Genomic DNA, 18,164 nt, shown 5'->3' with positions numbered 1-18,164 from the left:
GCAGTGGATTTCAAATCCTTTCCAAAGGAACAATAAATAATATTTATAAAAATATGATCTTCATGCATGTTGCTAGGCCATTTTTTGAGCTTTTCTGTATAATACATAACCGTAAGAAACCACTGAGAGAGATGCAGAGATAAGAAATAGGGAGAGGAAGTCAGTAGTGTGAATAAGTGAGAAATTGATATTATCGCTAAGGAGCTAATATGGTAGTAAATCTATTGAATTACTAGAAGAGAAAAGGTATTTGAATATTAACCAAAAGGGATTCCGGTTAGCCACAAAGTCTAATAAAATACTTCCAGTTCTAAAATGCCCTGTTTTTATTTTCCTCAGAAGTGGGCATTTTAGTATTGATCCCTTGAAAGTATTCTACTGAATGAAGTGATAATTTCCCCCAAGTTACTCCCCCAGAATGATCTGTTTACATTGTGTACTTGGACTTACTACCCTCATCCCTGTATTGTTCTGGGTCTCATTATCAGCAACCCCATCCTTCATCTCTGATGATATTTCTGATTTCTTACAAGTGAACGTTGAGTTTACCTGGAGAATCTTACAAATCTCTGTAGCTACTCTTGTATGTACTTGGTAAAATATAGATAGGTGAAATATCAAAACCATATGTTACCATCTTCCTGCCAGGGCTGGTCTGTTGACCACCTGGCCATCTGGTTGCCTACCCACCTCCCTCACCCTGTTGTTCCTCCTTCCGTGTGCACCCTACCCCTCCTCCAGTGCTTCAGTCCCACCAGCGTTTTCTCTCCCTACCTGGATCCCACCGGGCTCTTCTCTGCCTCTGGGGGCCTTGGTACTTCTTATGTGACCTGGAAGGCATGCTTCTACCTGATTCTTGGCAGAGCTGGTTACTGATGGTTTTCAAATGCCACCTCCTCAAAGAAACCCCTTCCTGAGCCCCCTGGTACCTTGGAGCTCTAGCCCCCTGTTATCACCGGGTGCAGACCCCTGCATACTTCCTTTCTAGCACGCCCTCATACCTATTCCCCCACTAGAATTTCAAACTCGGAAGGTAGGGACATAATACACTCTGAAATATTTGCCGAATGATCGAACATATGGATTTTAAAATCAACACAAGATTCTGAAGGCCTCCTGGAAAAGGGCCTTGGAGCTGACTTTGGAAAGTGGACTATGTGAAGATAGCAAGGGATAGAAAAATCCGACAGCAGAGGTTCATGTAAAGGCAGTCTTGTAAAATGGTAAGCTTCGGAGTGGAGGTCGGCCTGTGCATGTCTGTACTGGGCTGGGAGGGAAGTGGGGATAAATAGAGAATAAGCTTTGGGAAGCCAGGAAAAGCTTTTAACTAGGGGAGGGCATGATCACAATAAATAGTGTGGCATCTGGTAGATGAGTAGGACAGTGTTCAGTAATTGCTAAGGAGTGAAAATGTCCACACCCCAGCTCCTGTCTTGTTGATTTTTTTTTTGCCTCATCAGTGACTAAGCTCATTAATGCCCCAGAGTGAACAGCGTAAGTAGAAACTAGAACCGTTTGGTTAGCAGAGATCTACTGAGGCCCTCCCCTGCATCAGGCACCGTACCTCTCTCTCCAAGCATCAGAGCTGTGTGAAGCAGTGTGCGTGATGGCTTGCGGTGCTGGTTTTTGCACACCTGGAGGGAGGCACGCTGGCAACCACGTATTTCCTTAAATAGGGGGGAGGTGTTATTTCATTGAATCAGTGTAATCAAGTTATTTATGACCCTGCACGGTAATAATTACATATTGGGGAACAACCACAGATAAGAACTACAACCATTCCAGCGTGTGCTGCTTTTAAGGGCTGGGTGGAAGCATATGTTCTTCTCATGTCAGTTTTGCTTCCGATCTGTCATTTGCTCCCTGGAGACCGATTTTCTTCTTCTGCCTGGACCTCTGCACATAACCCGTTCCAGCTGTAACAGCCTTCGATTGTTTTTGTCACCAGTTTTACCTTGTTTTGAAACTAAACTGGGGCGCCATGGCTGATTTCCCTGTTTTTGTATTTTTGACAAAATTGAATCCCAGTGAAACCGTTTGGGCAGCATAGTTTGTTTTGCACAAAAAGTAGTATATTTCAGTCTTGAAGCTAGTTCCCTGTCGTTGCAGCCACAGAAAGGAAACCGTTTTTTTTTTTTTTTTGGAGAGAATATCAGTGTTCAGTGCTGTTGCTTATTGATAGGGAGAGGGTAGTTGCCATAGTGATCTAACAGCCTCTGGAGGGAATGCGGTCATGGCCTTAAGCATCCGGCAACCCACCCAGTTTGGAGAGCCCCTCTGAAAAGAATTTCCTTCCTTGGAAATTATTTGAGTTACTGAAATAAAAATCGTTCAATTTCTGCAACTCCGATATGCCTACAGGTTTGTGTTACGCACTCACCGACTGTCATGAAAAGAAAAGCATTTCTAATACATACTGTATCTGTGATTTTCTTGGGGAATGAGGCTAACTCTATTGCATGGCAATTGCTCCACAAACACATTCTCAAACGCACAAGACCGCTTTGACTTTTTTTCACGTGAGGAGTAGAGCTCGAAAACCAATTCAACAAGATGCTGATTGAACGTTATTTATCACGGTTTGGGGTGTTCAGAGTTTCGGTGAGTATTCGTCAGTGGAAGGATCTCTTATGACATACAGGAATCTGTTCAAGCTGTGCTGGGCAAAAACACTCATATATAAGACTCGTCTAATGGTCACATAAACCCGCAATCGGTAGTTCTGAACCCGACATTGCTCGCGGGGCAGATTGATGTGTGAACACTGTATTTACGGGACCGAGACCGCACATTTGCTCTGCAGCTGTGTTTAATGGTTATCAGTTTGGCACGCAGCGTGCTTGTTTTGGAGGGAGAAGAGACACTGCAGATCCCTTTTGGCAATTCTGAAGTAACCGAAGTACCTACTGCTGGAGTGAATCACACAAACTTAATTAGATTTGCTCCATAATTAGCACTGGAGGAAACCTGAGGAAAATCCTTGTGGGTCGGCGATTTGTTATATCAGACATACAAGCGTGCTCATTCGGGGGACTGGGAATTGAGAACGATGAAATGTTAATGCATCATATCCCAGATATATTGTGAACATGTATAATGTTTTAATTGAGCTTTTCAATGTGATCTTTTCTCGGGGACGTTTGAGGTTCTTGTCCCAGACCACCGGGACCTCTCTGTTTCCGTGCCTGGGGACGGACCGGTCTGCACACAGCCAGGCCCACTTGGTGGCATTTACGTGTGTGCAGCCAGCTTTACACCTATAATGAGAGCCCACAACTATTTAATAAACACCCCAGTGCCAGCCGTGGAGTCTGTGCCAATAACCACTAATTGAAGCCAGTGACTACAGTCTGAGGCAGGGAGACCCCATACCGCCCTTACATTTACATTTTGATTTCAGATTAATTTAATTGTGGTGTCTTATCTGTTGTCTGTCATTTTAATTAAAAAAAAAATCTTAATTTTAGTTTCAAAAGACATTTCTTTAAATAACCCAGGAATTTTCTTCTGTAGCTTTAGAGCTCTACAAAGTGAGTTAACTGTGGAGAATAGCTATAAAATATTTACTGTAAGGAGAGGATTAAATTTCATATTCCAATTTAAGTTAAGGCTAGGATAAAACTTGTAACCCGTGTTTATTTGACCTGTTTTCCTACTCTGTCAAAAAGCTGTCACATTCTTATCTAATTACTTAGCTACTTAAGTTAAATCTAGATTTTCCTATAGATAAGGAAATGAAAAGAAGCAAGTTTCATTTCCTCGTGAAGCACTGAACTGCTTTTCTTGAATCTTAGGGTAGAAGCAACTTGAAGGTTACAGCCCACTATTGGTTGAATATCCAGTTTTTTCTCAGAATTCAAAATCAGCTTCAGAACTCAAAGGGGCTATTTATGCCCCGCACTCAAGCAAGCCCATCGTAGAAAAAAGTTCCACTCGTGTCCTTTTTCCCTCTCATTTTTTCATCTTCTCCCCAACAAATATTTAAAAGAAGCCAAACCTCTCAATCTGTGCTGAACCTACTATAACTCTAGAGACCCATCTCTTCCCTAGTGACCCCTGACCCCCAAAGACACCAAACTGCTAAGCCTTTTATTAAAAAGTCTGTATGGATTGGACTTGCATTAACAAGTAGACAATTCCACCAGTTTCTATTTCACAGGTGTAATGGTAGCACTAAATAAAATTTTTGCCTTTTCTCCAGCCCATACTCTCCTGCGCACTTTTAAATCGAAAGCCCTGTAGCGTGCACTCAAGAGTAATAAGCAGGGGAGCTGGTTCATGTCCCGGTAGAACCGTGTGCACCTGTGCGATCTTGGCCACCTCCCCTAACCTCTGCCAGTCTCTGTTCACTTGTCACCACCTCACAGAGTTGCTGAAAGGATTGAGACTATATAAACAATTGTACTTATTTAAGGAAGTAAGAACATCTCTTTGGGTACTATGTAGTTAATGTCTGGCTATTGGTTCTCTGGGTGTACCTGTCCCTCTTCCTGAAGTGAGAGGCATAAGGACAAATACATTGCTTTTCCGGTAGGCCTCCCTGTTGTGTCTCAGATTATTCATGAGGATTCATTGATTAAACACAGAATTATTTGTTTCTGTCCTTGTATGCTTAGGTACATGGTTGTCTGTGGTATGTGACCAGTGGGGAAGCTCCTGTGATCTCTGGGTAGGGGGTGGGTGGGGTGGAGAATCCCTGCTGTGTGTTTTAGCCTGATTCCTAATTGAGGGACCTGATTGAATTTTTGTAGAGCTCATCCAAACAGGTAGATAAAAAATAGTAAGTGAATGCTTTGGTCTATCTCAATAAACTGTGTGAACATCCCCCTTTTAAAGAAACTACATAAATTTAGTTCATCTACAAACAGTATCTTCAGCATTTTTAATATTTTTTTCACTTAACTACAAAAGTATCCAGAACCAGGTCCTAGTTATTGTTAAACCACATTTCACTAGTGTATCTATAGTATCTATAGTTTTATCAGGCTTATTAGAAGTTTGTCCATAGTGAGCAAGCAATAACAGACTTTGTGAGAAATAGATTCATCTTAATTCATCTTCAGCACATATTTACCCAATTATGGGCATTAAAAAGGCACGTGTATTTTTCCTCTAATTCTGAACTATCTCTTGATTCTGGAAATTCTGAAAATGTGTCTATGCAGATACATAGACATTTAATCTGAAAAGCTTCTTTGTAGGAAATGTTAACCAACTTTAAAGGCAGAAACATAGATATGTAAGTGCAGCAAAGAGGAAAATAGATTTTGGGTTCCGCATTGTATTTTAATTGGATGCAGACAATAATTACGAGTGCTAGATTTGTTGAATGAAAAGGTTGAACTCCTTGTATTAGTAAAAGCCGTCTGCATTAAATAATGCGAGCACTAACAAGCCTTTTCTTACTTAGGTCAGAGATCCTGCCAAAAACTTGTTTGCTTTGTAAATTAGTTCAATTATTAAATTTTGGGAGTGCTGCTACTGCTGGGATCCAATCAACAAATTTTTGACTACATCTCCCTGATAATTGTTGATAGCCTTAGGACATTTATTTCTGTTGTGCTTTTCTTAGTAAAACTGTAGTGATCTAGTTACCAGAATTAAATTGCTGAAAAACAACGTGGTCTGATTTATTCATTCAGCAAAACCAAGCTTAAAGGCTGTGTTGCTATGACACCCAAGATTAACTTAAAAAAAAAAAAAGTGCGTTTAATTTCAGTAAAAACATTGACACGTCTCTTCTGGCATTACGTAGATAAAATAAAGTTGATCTTTTCCCTTTCCCTTGCCTTTTTACATTTAACAATTTAGCATTTAGTTTTTACATTTAGCATTTAAACATAAACATAAACTAGAAATTTGACATATTTAAAAAGACGGAAAAAGCAGTAACAAAAAATAAACTTTGTATCGTAATAAGAGATCATTTGTACAATAGCAGATATTTTCATCAGTTCTTTATCTGGCTTCTCAACTTTTTAGAAAGATGGTGCCAGATAGGGGGAAATCACTTTATTCTAGTAGTTTCGTTTTGTGACCAGTCTTGAAACTTAAAATCAGGTTGCAGAATTGGGACAGTGACAAATCCTAATAGAGATTTTCCTAGCGCAGGTTCAGTTTCCCAAATTCTGAAAGAATATATTTTCTGTGTCATGAGACAAAAGAATCATCAGATTGCTTCAGCCAGGATTGATTTCTGCCTTCTGAGCACCATTTGGTGGTATGAGAATGCTGTAGGAATAATTTTATGGGGGGAAAAAAAAAACAACAGAAAAACCGAATGCTTTGTGAGATCATCGAAAGTTGCTTAAGAGGAGTATTTGAAGTTTCCTGCTGCCAAACAAAAGCAAGAATCCTACCTGACAGAGAGCAGTTTGTTCCTGAGATGACCCCGGTGCAGCAAGTCGCTTATGTTTATCATTAAGCACCCACATTCTCAGGAAATTCCACTTTCCAACTTTGCTGCTGCCGATGCTTGCTTCTATAGGGAAGAATTCTGAACTATAAAATTTGAGAAGCTCCAGCGTCTGTGGAAATTTGAGAGCATTGCCTCTTTCTCCCCCCACCCCCAATTGAATATAAATTGTTTTAACAAAAGCATGGTAGCCACGGTTTGTGGTACATATCAGAATTTGCCCATAGTTATGTCTGAAAAGAACTTTAACTTTAGCGTTTGAACTTTGAAAGCCTTGGGACATCTTTGGAGACCAAGGGCTGCAAATAAAAGCGATGTTTATGGGCAGGAGGATGGAAGGGAGAAATAACCTTTTTTAAGCTGCTGCTTCTCGCCTGTGCTCTTCAGGTGAAAGGCGCGGCAGCTGTGGGTCACAGCTCCAGACTGTATCTGGGGGAAGGCTGGAAAGCCGAACCAGACCTTGACAGGTTTTACCGGGGAAACCAAAGGGGTTTGGATGGGGTGCGACTTTTGCCTTTGCGGCTGCTAATTTAGATTTTATGAAAAGCAAAATGAGTTAGTACCTATAAAGTAGTTAATACGGTCCCTGGGCCATAATGTACACATGCACTTTCTTAAACAGTGATCTTAGATAACATTATAAGTGGTAGAAATGAGTTATCACTTTCACTTGTTTCTGATTTTAAAACAGTGAAAGTTACAAAACCATCATTCTGAGAGGAAAAATCCCTATGAAGTAATAAATTGTTAATTTTAATGTTACATTTGATTTTAAAGTTTGTTCTACTTCAGTTTCTATAGTTAATCTATGGAGATTCACAGATAATTTTATATTAACCTGTTTATATTCTAATACAGCTATAGAATTTGAGCCATGAATCATTTCTGCGCACATTTTAATATCATACTCCAGTTTGTTTTAGGTAGCTAGATTGTATGCGGGGAAACCCATTTCGTTCACATATAGTATTTCTAACTTCAGAATATAAGCGTCCATTTTAAAAATGGAATTTGAATTTAAATGAAAATCCTCATTTAGAATTCAGTCCCATTCTTTAGCTAGAGAAATCACAGAAAACAAAAATTGTACCAGATTGCTAGTAATTTGCATTAAAGAGGAAGAAATGGAATTTTTTTTAAAGTGCTCAGATACTGTAGACATTTCAGTGAAGTTAAGTCAGAGAGATCTCAGCTTTTAATTTAGTCAGGATTATGATTTTATCTAGAAGCTTTGCTGAAATAGGTGGGCTTCACTATAATGTTTTAGGTGTTAGAGAAAGCTGGATAAAATGCTATTTTTCATATACTGTTTCACTTAGTTCCACTGGTTCCACTGTATTTTCAAAGCGAGAGACCTCGTATCAACAAGTGTTTATTGAATGTATCTTCTGTGCATAGGTATCGGAAAAATAAAATAAGCATAGTTTTGATGTTCGAGGGCAGATTAGGGACGGTGCTGTCTGAAGAATTAATTTCATAGGTCTGTGCTGCATAGAAAATCAGTACAGCCTACTGTGCCTTCTAACCTAAGTTTTAAAAACATGATAAGATAGTATTTAAACCATTAGCTTAAATGAAAAATTATATTTTAGATTAGCAAATGTTGTATTTATTTAATTCAGTAATGAAATTAATTTGGAGTTGCTGGCTTAGGGCCTTCACAGGTTTCTGTGACTCATTTGCTAAGGAAGTGTGATTCAAGACACCAGAATAATTTTTTTCTCATCTGCTGAAGCTCATGTTTTGGCTATGGGCAAGTTTTCAGGGCAGATTTAAAACAAATTTAAAACAAATATTCTCTGATAGTATTGGGAAGCTGGGGGTATGTCTAGCCTTAAATAGATAAGACTATTCAATTTATAATCAAAATACAAGTCTCTAAGTTCATTGACTATATTGCTATCAAGTTTGCATCATTTGGTATATTGTGATTTTTTTTCCCATCTGTTTAGAATTTAACTCTTGCCCTGCTCATTATGACCTCTAGATGACTATTTGCCCTTAGAAGTGAAATCTCTGTTGTTTTTATTGTTAATTTAATAATTTAACTAAATTGGGACTAAATGGTATTGGAATTTAGGTTTAAAACTGAACACATCCACAAATCATATAAAGTTGCTTCTTAAATTTTTTTCTTCTAGAGAAGAAAGGATGACTCTATGACCTCTACATCTTGTTCGGTGCTCACTACATTTAGAGCTTAATTTACCTGCATCCTTTCTCCTCTTGGAAACAAAATATATTCTTATAGTTTAAATGGGTTGTTGGTGGCATAATAATGACTACATGACGTGAAACTTTTTGTTTGCAAAATAATTTAAAAATTAATTTTCCAAGTTATTACTTTGGAATTAAGTTGTGAGCCAATGTTTCTCCTTATTCCAAGGAAGAATGTAACATTTTTGATTTACGAGGTAATCCCATTGACAATGTATGCCTGATTCGACTTGTTTCTCATTACAGCATCCTCCTTTTCTGACTCTCCATTAAATGTTTAGAAAGATTAGTTTTGCAGAGAAACTTAAGTAATTTAATCAGCCTATGTCAGCTATGAAAACTAGGAACATATATAAAAGACCCGAACTGTTCTTATCTCACTTTAAACTTTTCTTCACAGTCTTCCAACTCAGGGTAATATGTGGTCTAACACAATAGGTTGTCTCCAACTTTCTGTCATTAGAAGAACCGAATAAAAATTTTTCCAGAATTGTCTCTAGAAAGAAATCCGAACTTGGGATTGCCTTGAATTAAAAAGTAAAGACCAAATGATTGCTTTAAAAATAAATACCGAGTGGTCTTTTATTCTTGGCTATTTTTCAAAGTGTCTATACCTTGGTTACATTAAATTATATTGGACTCTTCTGGTTGAAACCATCCAGTAGGTAACTGACAGCCTAATTTGCTATAGGAGCATTGCTTGGAAATTATGTGCTTCTGGGGGAGGGGAGGTAGATTTTTTTTTTTTTTTTTAAACTATTTCCAGAGCTCTTGACTTCCTCATCTAGCCACACAAGTTGTTTATTGTTCCAGGCCCAGGAACTGGCAATTTGTGTCCAGGCTCCCTGAACCCCACCAGGGGGCAGCACCGGACCCTCCCTTTCCCTGAGGAGACCTTAGCGCAGCCTGGCTCCTTATAACCTCAGTGATTCCCACCCTCTCCTCACATGACACGTACTTATTTGTGGTATTTCCTTACATTTTTTAAGGCTTAGTAAGTCTCCAACAAGGGTAGCCATTCCGTGTTGACCGTTCTGTACACCAGAATCTTTTCTTCATTGATGGTTTGATCTGTGCTTTCAGACACCTTGTGTTTATTATAACTTGGGAAATCTCAAGAGGGAAACAAAAACCTAGCAATTATTGAACACTACGATATGTCAAGCTTGAAACCGGGTCCTCTTCAGACACTCTGTACAATCTGGAGGAGCAAGTAGGCCTCTAGTAACAATAGTGTTACAAGACAATAGGATAATATAACAGCAGAATTTTTAATGTCCCTAATTTGCTGTTAAGTGACAGAGGCTCAGAGAAGTTAAATCATAGGAAAACAAAGATTCCCTTTAAATAGAATTCCAGAGGCGCCTGGGTGGCTCAGTGGGTTAAAGCCTCTGCCTTGGGCTCAGGTCATGATCCCAGGGTCCTGGGATCGAGCCCTGCATCCGGCTTTCTGCTTCCTCCTCTCTCTCTGCCTGCCTTCCTACTTGTGATTTCTCTGTCAAATGAATAAATAAAATCTTAAAAAAAAAATAATTCTAGATTCCATGCTGTATCAATTATATCCTACAGCTTTGCCATAAAAACAATGAAAAGATTTGTGGAGAGTGACTGAAGGCACAGTGAGGAATGCCTGAAACTGATTTCAGTGCTGTAATTCCTGTGATGGGAGAATTTATGCTTGATGTACTTAAAACTCTAATGGGGAGATGCAGTTAAGTGCTGGGAGGTCTTGAATGAAAGCCCTAATCTGTACACATTTACATACACACAGTATATACTTGGTATTATGTTCACCAAAGATTAAATGCAATATACTTAATTTTTAGAAACCTACTGATAATTTTAGTTTTCTTAAAACAACAACGGGTCCTTTTGTAATTAATTTTGATTTACTCTCTTACCTACTAAAAAATATACAGGCTCTCTCCTCTGCAATCTGAACAAGACACTTAAAACTTTGTTTTGTTGCAGAATATAGGCAAATAAAGAATTTATGTTGCTTGCATTTAGGTTTTTATGATTTGGAATTATCATTTCAGACTCTCAGCTTCCTTTTCTGGTTGCAATGCACATAGCAACCCAGATGGCTAATATACAAACAATTTGAGTGATGCTTATTTAAATCATTTAGGACAGCTCAGGAGGTTGCTGAGACCCGGGACCATCTGTTTATTGCTCTATGCGTTTCTTTGAGGCTTAGTGTGTGCTCACACCTTCACACGTCTTAGCCTCTACCTTCCTGATATATACCCAGAAGAGGCGTCTTAGACTCCATTTAACTCCTTATTTCTATCGAGGTTCTGTTTTAAAAGCTTAATCCCCACCTGCCTTCTGTTTTACCATTTTACCCTTTTTACTTTAGTTTTTTTCCTGTTATTACTATCCTCAGCAGTCACTTTGCAGATGAATGACTGGGAACGTGGGTTGGTAGTCAGGTTGGAATCTTAATTGGCTGTTTACGTAGCTATTTGACCTGGGCCAGGCTCTTTCACCTTGACTTCCTCATCTGTGAAATGGAATGTAATACCCACCTCATATATTTGTGAGAATGATTAAATGAGATAAAATATAATTCATTACATATAATTCTGTCTGGTTGCTATTATTAACATGCTTTAGAAAGATGAGTCTTACAATGACAAAAAGACATTCAGAAGTAAATTTCGGATACCATATACTTGAATTTCAGACAATAATCTTTTGGAAGGAATATCTGTTTTTCCTTAAGCTGACTGTTTATGTGAAAGCACACACTACAACAAAATGTATGAAAACCCTCATGGGGTCTAGTGTGAGGGTTCCAGTCCTCTTTTATGGGACCCATGGAGAAACTTTGGACTATGAGTAGCTGGAGAAGAGTTTTCTCTCGGCACCTGTCTGGGTTCTCTTCCGAAGTCCCTGGTTACATATTAGACTGTACGGCTTTGGAACCTCACTTTCACATCTGTACTGGTTCCCTGTGGACTGAGCTGGTCCATATATACGCTCTCTGAGGAGAGAGACCAGAAAATGGTCTCTTCCACGTTAGCCCCTGTGCCGGCCATGACCTGTAACCCTTACAACTCTGTGGGTGAGGTCATTATTTCTTCCTAATTTTATGTGGATTACTATTTCTGAATTAAAGATCATCAGAGTTTTTAAAAGTATGAGTGTGCTTATGCAGTCAGTGGAAAAGAAGAATACAATTAATCTGGATGGTCTTGGAAATTCAGGGCACACGTTTACTGTAGTTCTAGTATTATAACATGGTATAAAATAGAGATACATACTTTCCAGAGGGTTAATCTGGTACATTGATCTAAAAGTCTGCCATTGAGATTCAAATATTTTTTGTAAGTGTGTGTGTGTGTGTGTGTGTGTGTACAGCTTCTGCATGAAAAAAACAGGTTGAACAAGGATGCCCTGTTTTGATGGTTGCCCAGAGAAACATATAGCCACACATAAATCATTTGTGTATGAAACAGTCCATTAGGAACTCACTTTGTGCAGCTGCTTGACCCAAGCATTTTTTTTTCCGGTCTTTTTAAAACATGTTTTAACACAAGTCTGTGGAGGGAATAATGCCAGTCTCTCTAATAATACTTCAGTTAGCAAAGCATTAAAATGTCAAACTGTTTCAATTGGTCAGGGTATATCCTTATAAAATTGAATCATAGTCCTCTGTTATGTATCTGTTATCTTCCATGATTTTTTTAATTTAAATAGCCAATTTAGCCAATTAGCCAACATTTAATACATCCTTAGTTTCTTCCATGACTTTTAAAAATATACTTTATATATTTATATATAATGATTTAAAATCCTTTCACTCCACTTAATGTAGAATAATTGTTTCCAAATTAAGGAAACACTACATATAAAGTTATAAAACTAATGTAAAATAGTAACCATTATTCACACAAGAAGGTATTTTTTACTCTTTTATGTCAGTGTCATTTAATTACAAATGTAAATTACATTTAATTACAAATAGTTTCATAAAAACTATTACAATACATATTAAGTATGAACTAGAGCCCTTTCTCACCTTTTGCCACTCCTGGCCTCAGAAGGTGACCTCTAGTAATAGTTCAAGTGTGACCCTTCAGACCTTTTTCTATGCTCATGCAAACACACAGGTGTATCTTGCAAAGAGTGATTACACACACACACACACACACACACACACACTCACTGGAATACTACTCAGCCATAAAAGGAATGTTGCCATTTGCAACAATGTGAATGGAGCTAGCGAGTTTTATGCTAGGTGAAATAGAGAAAGGAAGATACCATATGATTTCACACCTATGTAGAAATTAAGAAACCAAACAACTGAACAAAGAGACAAAAAAAAAAAAAAAAAGAGAGAGAGAGAGGCAAACTGAGGAACAGATTCTTAATTATAGAGAACACACTGACGGTTACCAGGGCAGGTGGGAAGGGGGTGGGTGAAATAGGTGAAGTTGATTAAGGAGGCACTTGCTGTGATGAGCTTGGGGTGATGTACGGGTGTTGAGTCACTGTATTGTACACCTGAAATGCATATTACACCATAACTGCAATTGAAATAAAAACTTAAACAATATAAAGCATGGTATTAAGAAGCCAATTAGAATAAAATAAAATACAATTAAGTAAAATATATAGGGAAAGGTGGACCTCACATCCTTTGTAAAGCAGGGTAATGCAGGAAGTAGATGCCTATAAAACCTTAAGTTGCATGAGGTTTTTTGTTTTTTGGTTTTTGTCTTTAGTATAGCTGACACATAATATTACTGGTATACGACTTGGGATTTGACAAGTTTATACATTGTGCTCTTTCTTTGTAGACGTACCTACTGTCTTTCCCTTTACATCGCTGTTACAATAACATTAACTGGATTCCCTGTGCTTTGCTTTTTCTTCCCATGACTTAACTCATTCTATAACTGGAGTCCTGTATCTCCCTCTCCCTGGCACCAGTTTTGCCCAACCCCATACCCTCCTCCCCTCTGGCAACTATTAGCAAAACCCTAAGATTTTATTTGCAGTAATAGCTGTGAGGGGTAACGTCAATATCATTTTCATAGGAACAGTTTAATCACATAGCTCTCTTTAGATTTTTTGGAACTCTCTAAAAATTATTTTCAAGTTTGAATTTGTCACCTAATTTTTTTTTTTTTCCCTCTGAAGATAATTTCCTGTAGGATTCCTCAAGTGTGGTTGGGATTGTATATTTTTGAACCAGACCTCTAGCCTCATGGAGTTCATTGTCTCTCAGGAGAGACAGATAATTGAGCAACTACAGTGGATCTTGCTCAGTTCAGTACTGTGAAAGCTAGGGGCAGAAACCCCCTCTGTCAGTGGTGCGGGGTTGGGCAAGTGCCACCAGGGAAGGCTTCCTGGCAGAGATGAATCCTAACACAGTATCTGAGAGATGTGCACACAGCAGTCAGGCAAAGAGCTATGGGCTTGGGCTGGGAATTGGCCTGGGAACCATCAGCATCTACAAAAGCCTGGCCATGAGAGAATCCAGAACATGGTTAAGTAACTGCTAGAAGTTCAGTCTGACTGTAGGGTAATTAGAAACATTTATTATGATAATAATACATGTCCATTATATATAAAATTTGAAAAACACAGGAAACAAGAGAAAACATATGCCACCACTAATTTTAAGCTGCAGAGTTTCCTGTGAGCATTTTCTTACAATTTTGTCATGCCTTATATTTGAATTTATAGGACAACACATTTGGTATATTCCCAGTGAGGCTTAAACCAGAGCTATGCATGGAGACATAAATGCATGCATGTATTTTAAGACATTTTAAGTAAAACTGGGATCATGCCAGACTTGCATATGTCACTTAATTTTTTTAACCTTTTTTTTAACATTACGATATACTGATTTATTTTAATGCCCCTGGATAGAATTACATTTCTTTTTTCTCTTTTTAGAATTACATTTCAAGTGGAAATGTTTCATCTCTCTTAATAAAAAGAAATATTTGTGAAGTGAACTATCTGTATTCTTCTCTGTAGGAAGAATGTTTCCTGAACCTAGAAGCTCCTATATCAAGAGTATGTGGGTATGACACACCGTTTCCTCACATTTTCGAGCCATTCTACATCCCAGACAAATGGAAGTGCTATGATGCCCTTCGAAAAATGATCAACTATTGACTGTATTGGTAAGTCAGCCTTGCATTTTGACAAAGCTAGTGTATGTCACTCATATGACTGTGCCATTAACCAAGAGCTACGGTCATCAGTGTGTTGGCAATTTCCAGAACAAAAGTGGATGGAAATAAAAAAAAAAAGGAAATTTATAGTGGTATATTGGTATATTTACACTTGATAGAAACACATCAGATATATGTTTATCTGATATCCATAAAACAGATGTGTGCATATATTAATGTGGAGTAATCAATGAAGACGAAGATACTCTGTGCTGTGGTTTGCTTACAAATATACCTTACTCTACTCTTCCAACTTTAGCCTCATTTCTGTATATTGTTATTGACCATTTAAATTGTTCATGAATAGGGTTAATTTCTGTTATTGAAAAATGTTCCTTTGAGCAACATTCTTTGGGACTCCAGTGAATTTAAACTATATGATGATCCATAACATGAAATTTGCCTTTATATTATCTGAAAATAGGTTTGTTGAGCAGAAAACCTATTTATCATGTATAGGGAAGTTTTTACATAAAAGAAAATCCAGCACCACCACCATTTCCAGAATCCTTTTAGACAAATGAATATTTTTAAATTGTGGATAATGACATTTAGTTGTTATGATTTTCTATCTTATCTGCCTCTTCAGCAGTGATTTTCTAGCAAAAAATGAATATCATTAAAAACTGTTTAGTTTTCAGGTTTTAATATAGAAAGGAGTTGCTATCACTGCCTTATTTTATCTTGGCATTTTGAAACGTATAGCTGGAATTAAATTTTACATTTAATATTCTAATATTAACATGTGATATTTACATTTTAATATCTAGATTGTCTAAAAAATAGTAATAATAATACATTTTTAAGAGCTGTCATCTTTTTAAAAAAAAGGGGAGACCAGGCTCTGTGTAATAACATAAGCCCACACTTCTTAAAGATAGAAATACTGTAATTCTTGAATTCTGTGTCTGAGGAGTAAACCTGGGCCATTGAAAACCAGAGAGGTACCTTTTAAATTTGTACAGATAGAGAAAATAATGCCCTCCCATCTGCCACTGTGACACCCCCCCTTTCCATTTTTTGCAGTTCTATTTTGAGAATGTACCAGATGTAAGTTCAAGCCATTAGTCAACACATCCTTGGTATTCTTTCAGATACACGGAGAGAGATGCTGTGTATCTGGTGTCCTCTTAATGTCTGTGAAAGTAACTGGTTTCTACAGTAAGTCACACTTAGGACTAGTTAGAGAGAAACCATCTCTTTTGTCCGTCTTCTTCCTTCCATGGACTCTCCCTAATGGAGAGTCAAGGTAATCACGATGTGTGGCCACAGAGTTTAGGTGCTGGTTTAAATTTGGATATATAGGGGCGCCTGGGTGGCTCAGTGGGTTAAAGCCTCTGCCTTCGGCTCGGGTCATGATCCCAGGGTCCTGGGATCGAGTCCCGCGTCGGGCTCTCTGCTCAGCAGGGAGCTTGCTTCCTCCTCTCTCTCTGCCTGCTTCTCTGCCTACTTGTGTTCTCTGTCTGTCAAATAAATAAAATCTTAAAAAAAAAAAAATTTGGATATATAATTCTTTTTAAACCTAAAAAATATGTAAACCTATTGAAAACATAAAAGAAGAATAGTTTTTCTGTGTTTCAAGCTAAATATGGCATTAAGGAAAAGAGTCATGCAGTTGAGAAATCTATATTTAATTCATGGTGGCCGGAATGTCTATAATTGTTATTGATTTCTTTTACAGAACAACTGGAAGATTGTGACTAGATATGGAAATATTTTTCTGAAAATTCTTCTTATTTCCTCAAACTTCTCTCTTGTTGAAAGTAGAGTTTTTATGAACTGAACCACCTTGGATAATGGCTGAAAAATTTTAATTATTGTATTAATACATATGAATTGATGAGTTCCATTAAGAGTATCTGAGATTAACTTTTTAAAATGCTTCACTTGGTAGTCTTATAAATTCCATCAAATTACACCTGTAAATATTGGGCATGGGGTAGTATTCAATAAAGCAAAATCAGATTCTGTCTTTTTGTATGTGTGTCTTTTTTTCATTAGCTAAAAGAATCTTATAAGAGTAATAGATTAACTTGTTAAATAAATCTGAAAGTGAAATGCTTAGAAATGCTGATTTTCGGTTACATTATATTTAGTATAATTCTTTTTGGCTAAGATGGTTGTATGTTGATGAAACTTCTGGAATATTTTACCTGATTCTTCCCTCTTACCTCAACAAGATGCACTGATGGGGGCACCTGGGTGACAGGTGGTTAAGCCTCTGCTTTCAGCTCAGGTCACGATCCAAGGGTCCTGGGATTGAGCCCCACATCAGGCTCTCTGCTCAGTGGGAGCCTGCTTCTCCCTCTCCTTCCAGCTCTCCTTTGTGATCACTGTCTCTCTCTCTCAAATAAATAAATAAAATATTAAAAAAAAAAAAAAAAGATGCACTGATAGACATACTCACTCTTTTCCAAAGCATGGTGGGGCAGGATCTTCCTTGCTGCCTCTCTTCCTAATTTTGGGAGATGGACAGCATGAACCTATCTTTTGTTATAAAATTGCCAAGTTTTTCTACAGCTGTATTTTTTTTTTTTTTTTTTTTTTTTTTTTTTTTTTTTGCCATGGTGTTGCAAAGCAAGTATCTTTTACCATGTTCTTTCTATTACTTGTAGATGAAAAGAGAAACAAGATTAGAAGCATCAAAAGGCCCTGAGAAGACGGCTGGGTAGCTCATTCGGTTAGGCTTCTGCCTTCTGTCTTGATCCTAGGGTCCTGGGATTGAGTCTCGTGTCAGGCTCCCTGCTCAGTGGGGAGTCTGCTTCTCCTACTGCCCCTCCTTATACACTTTTTTTTCTCTCAAACATAATTTATTTCTCTCTTTCTCTCAAATAAATATGTAAAATCTTAAAAAAAAAAAAAGCCCTGGCCAGAGGAAGCCTCTGTGGTTGGGGATATTGCCAGGGCCCCCGTTTCTTAATCTGCCTCTTCTGCCCTTCATTTTGAGTTTGAGACTGGCCTGAACAGCCTCAGAAATCTCTTCGCAGGACACTTCATCTCTGGGGGCCTGTCCCTTCCAAGTGGTACTTGCCAGTCTGCCCACCCCTTCTGTAGATTACTTCAGAAGAGTTTGTTCTCACCAGTTCCAGCATAAAGATCCACCTCCCTAAAAAATCAGAGAAACAGAGTCATAGAGTGTTTTCCTTTCTCTATAAAGACCAAAGGGATATTTTCTTCTGATTACAAATGTTGATTTTACTTTAAAACTACAACTTTAAAAAAGCTGTGTTCTGTTTATTTTGATCAGCTATTTGGAGGATACAGAAATCTACAGTAATATTTGTAGATTGCCAGAAGCTTGGAGGTAAAGTAAATGCACTTTATCACAG

At 37.9% G+C, this 18,164-nt stretch overlaps 1 protein-coding gene across 1 annotated transcript in view; it reads left to right on the top strand.

The window, feature by feature from the left end:
* Positions 1-16,805, top strand: part of BCKDHB (branched chain keto acid dehydrogenase E1 subunit beta) — a 218,089-nt gene extending 201,284 nt beyond the window's left edge. Inside the window, exons 10-11 of the mRNA XM_059177218.1 lie at positions 14,636-14,784; positions 16,517-16,805. Coding sequence (XP_059033201.1) covers positions 14,636-14,776 — 141 coding nt within the window. The 3' untranslated portion in view covers positions 14,777-14,784; positions 16,517-16,805. The remainder of the gene's footprint in view (positions 1-14,635; positions 14,785-16,516) is intronic.
* The last annotated feature ends 1,359 nt before the right edge of the window (positions 16,806-18,164 follow it).

Source organism: Mustela lutreola, chromosome 6 (genome assembly GCF_030435805.1).
Source record: "Mustela lutreola isolate mMusLut2 chromosome 6, mMusLut2.pri, whole genome shotgun sequence".
Lineage (NCBI taxonomy): Eukaryota > Metazoa > Chordata > Mammalia > Carnivora > Mustelidae > Mustela > Mustela lutreola.
Note: the sequence above shows the minus strand (reverse complement) of the source record. Positions and strands in the feature narration are given on the sequence as shown.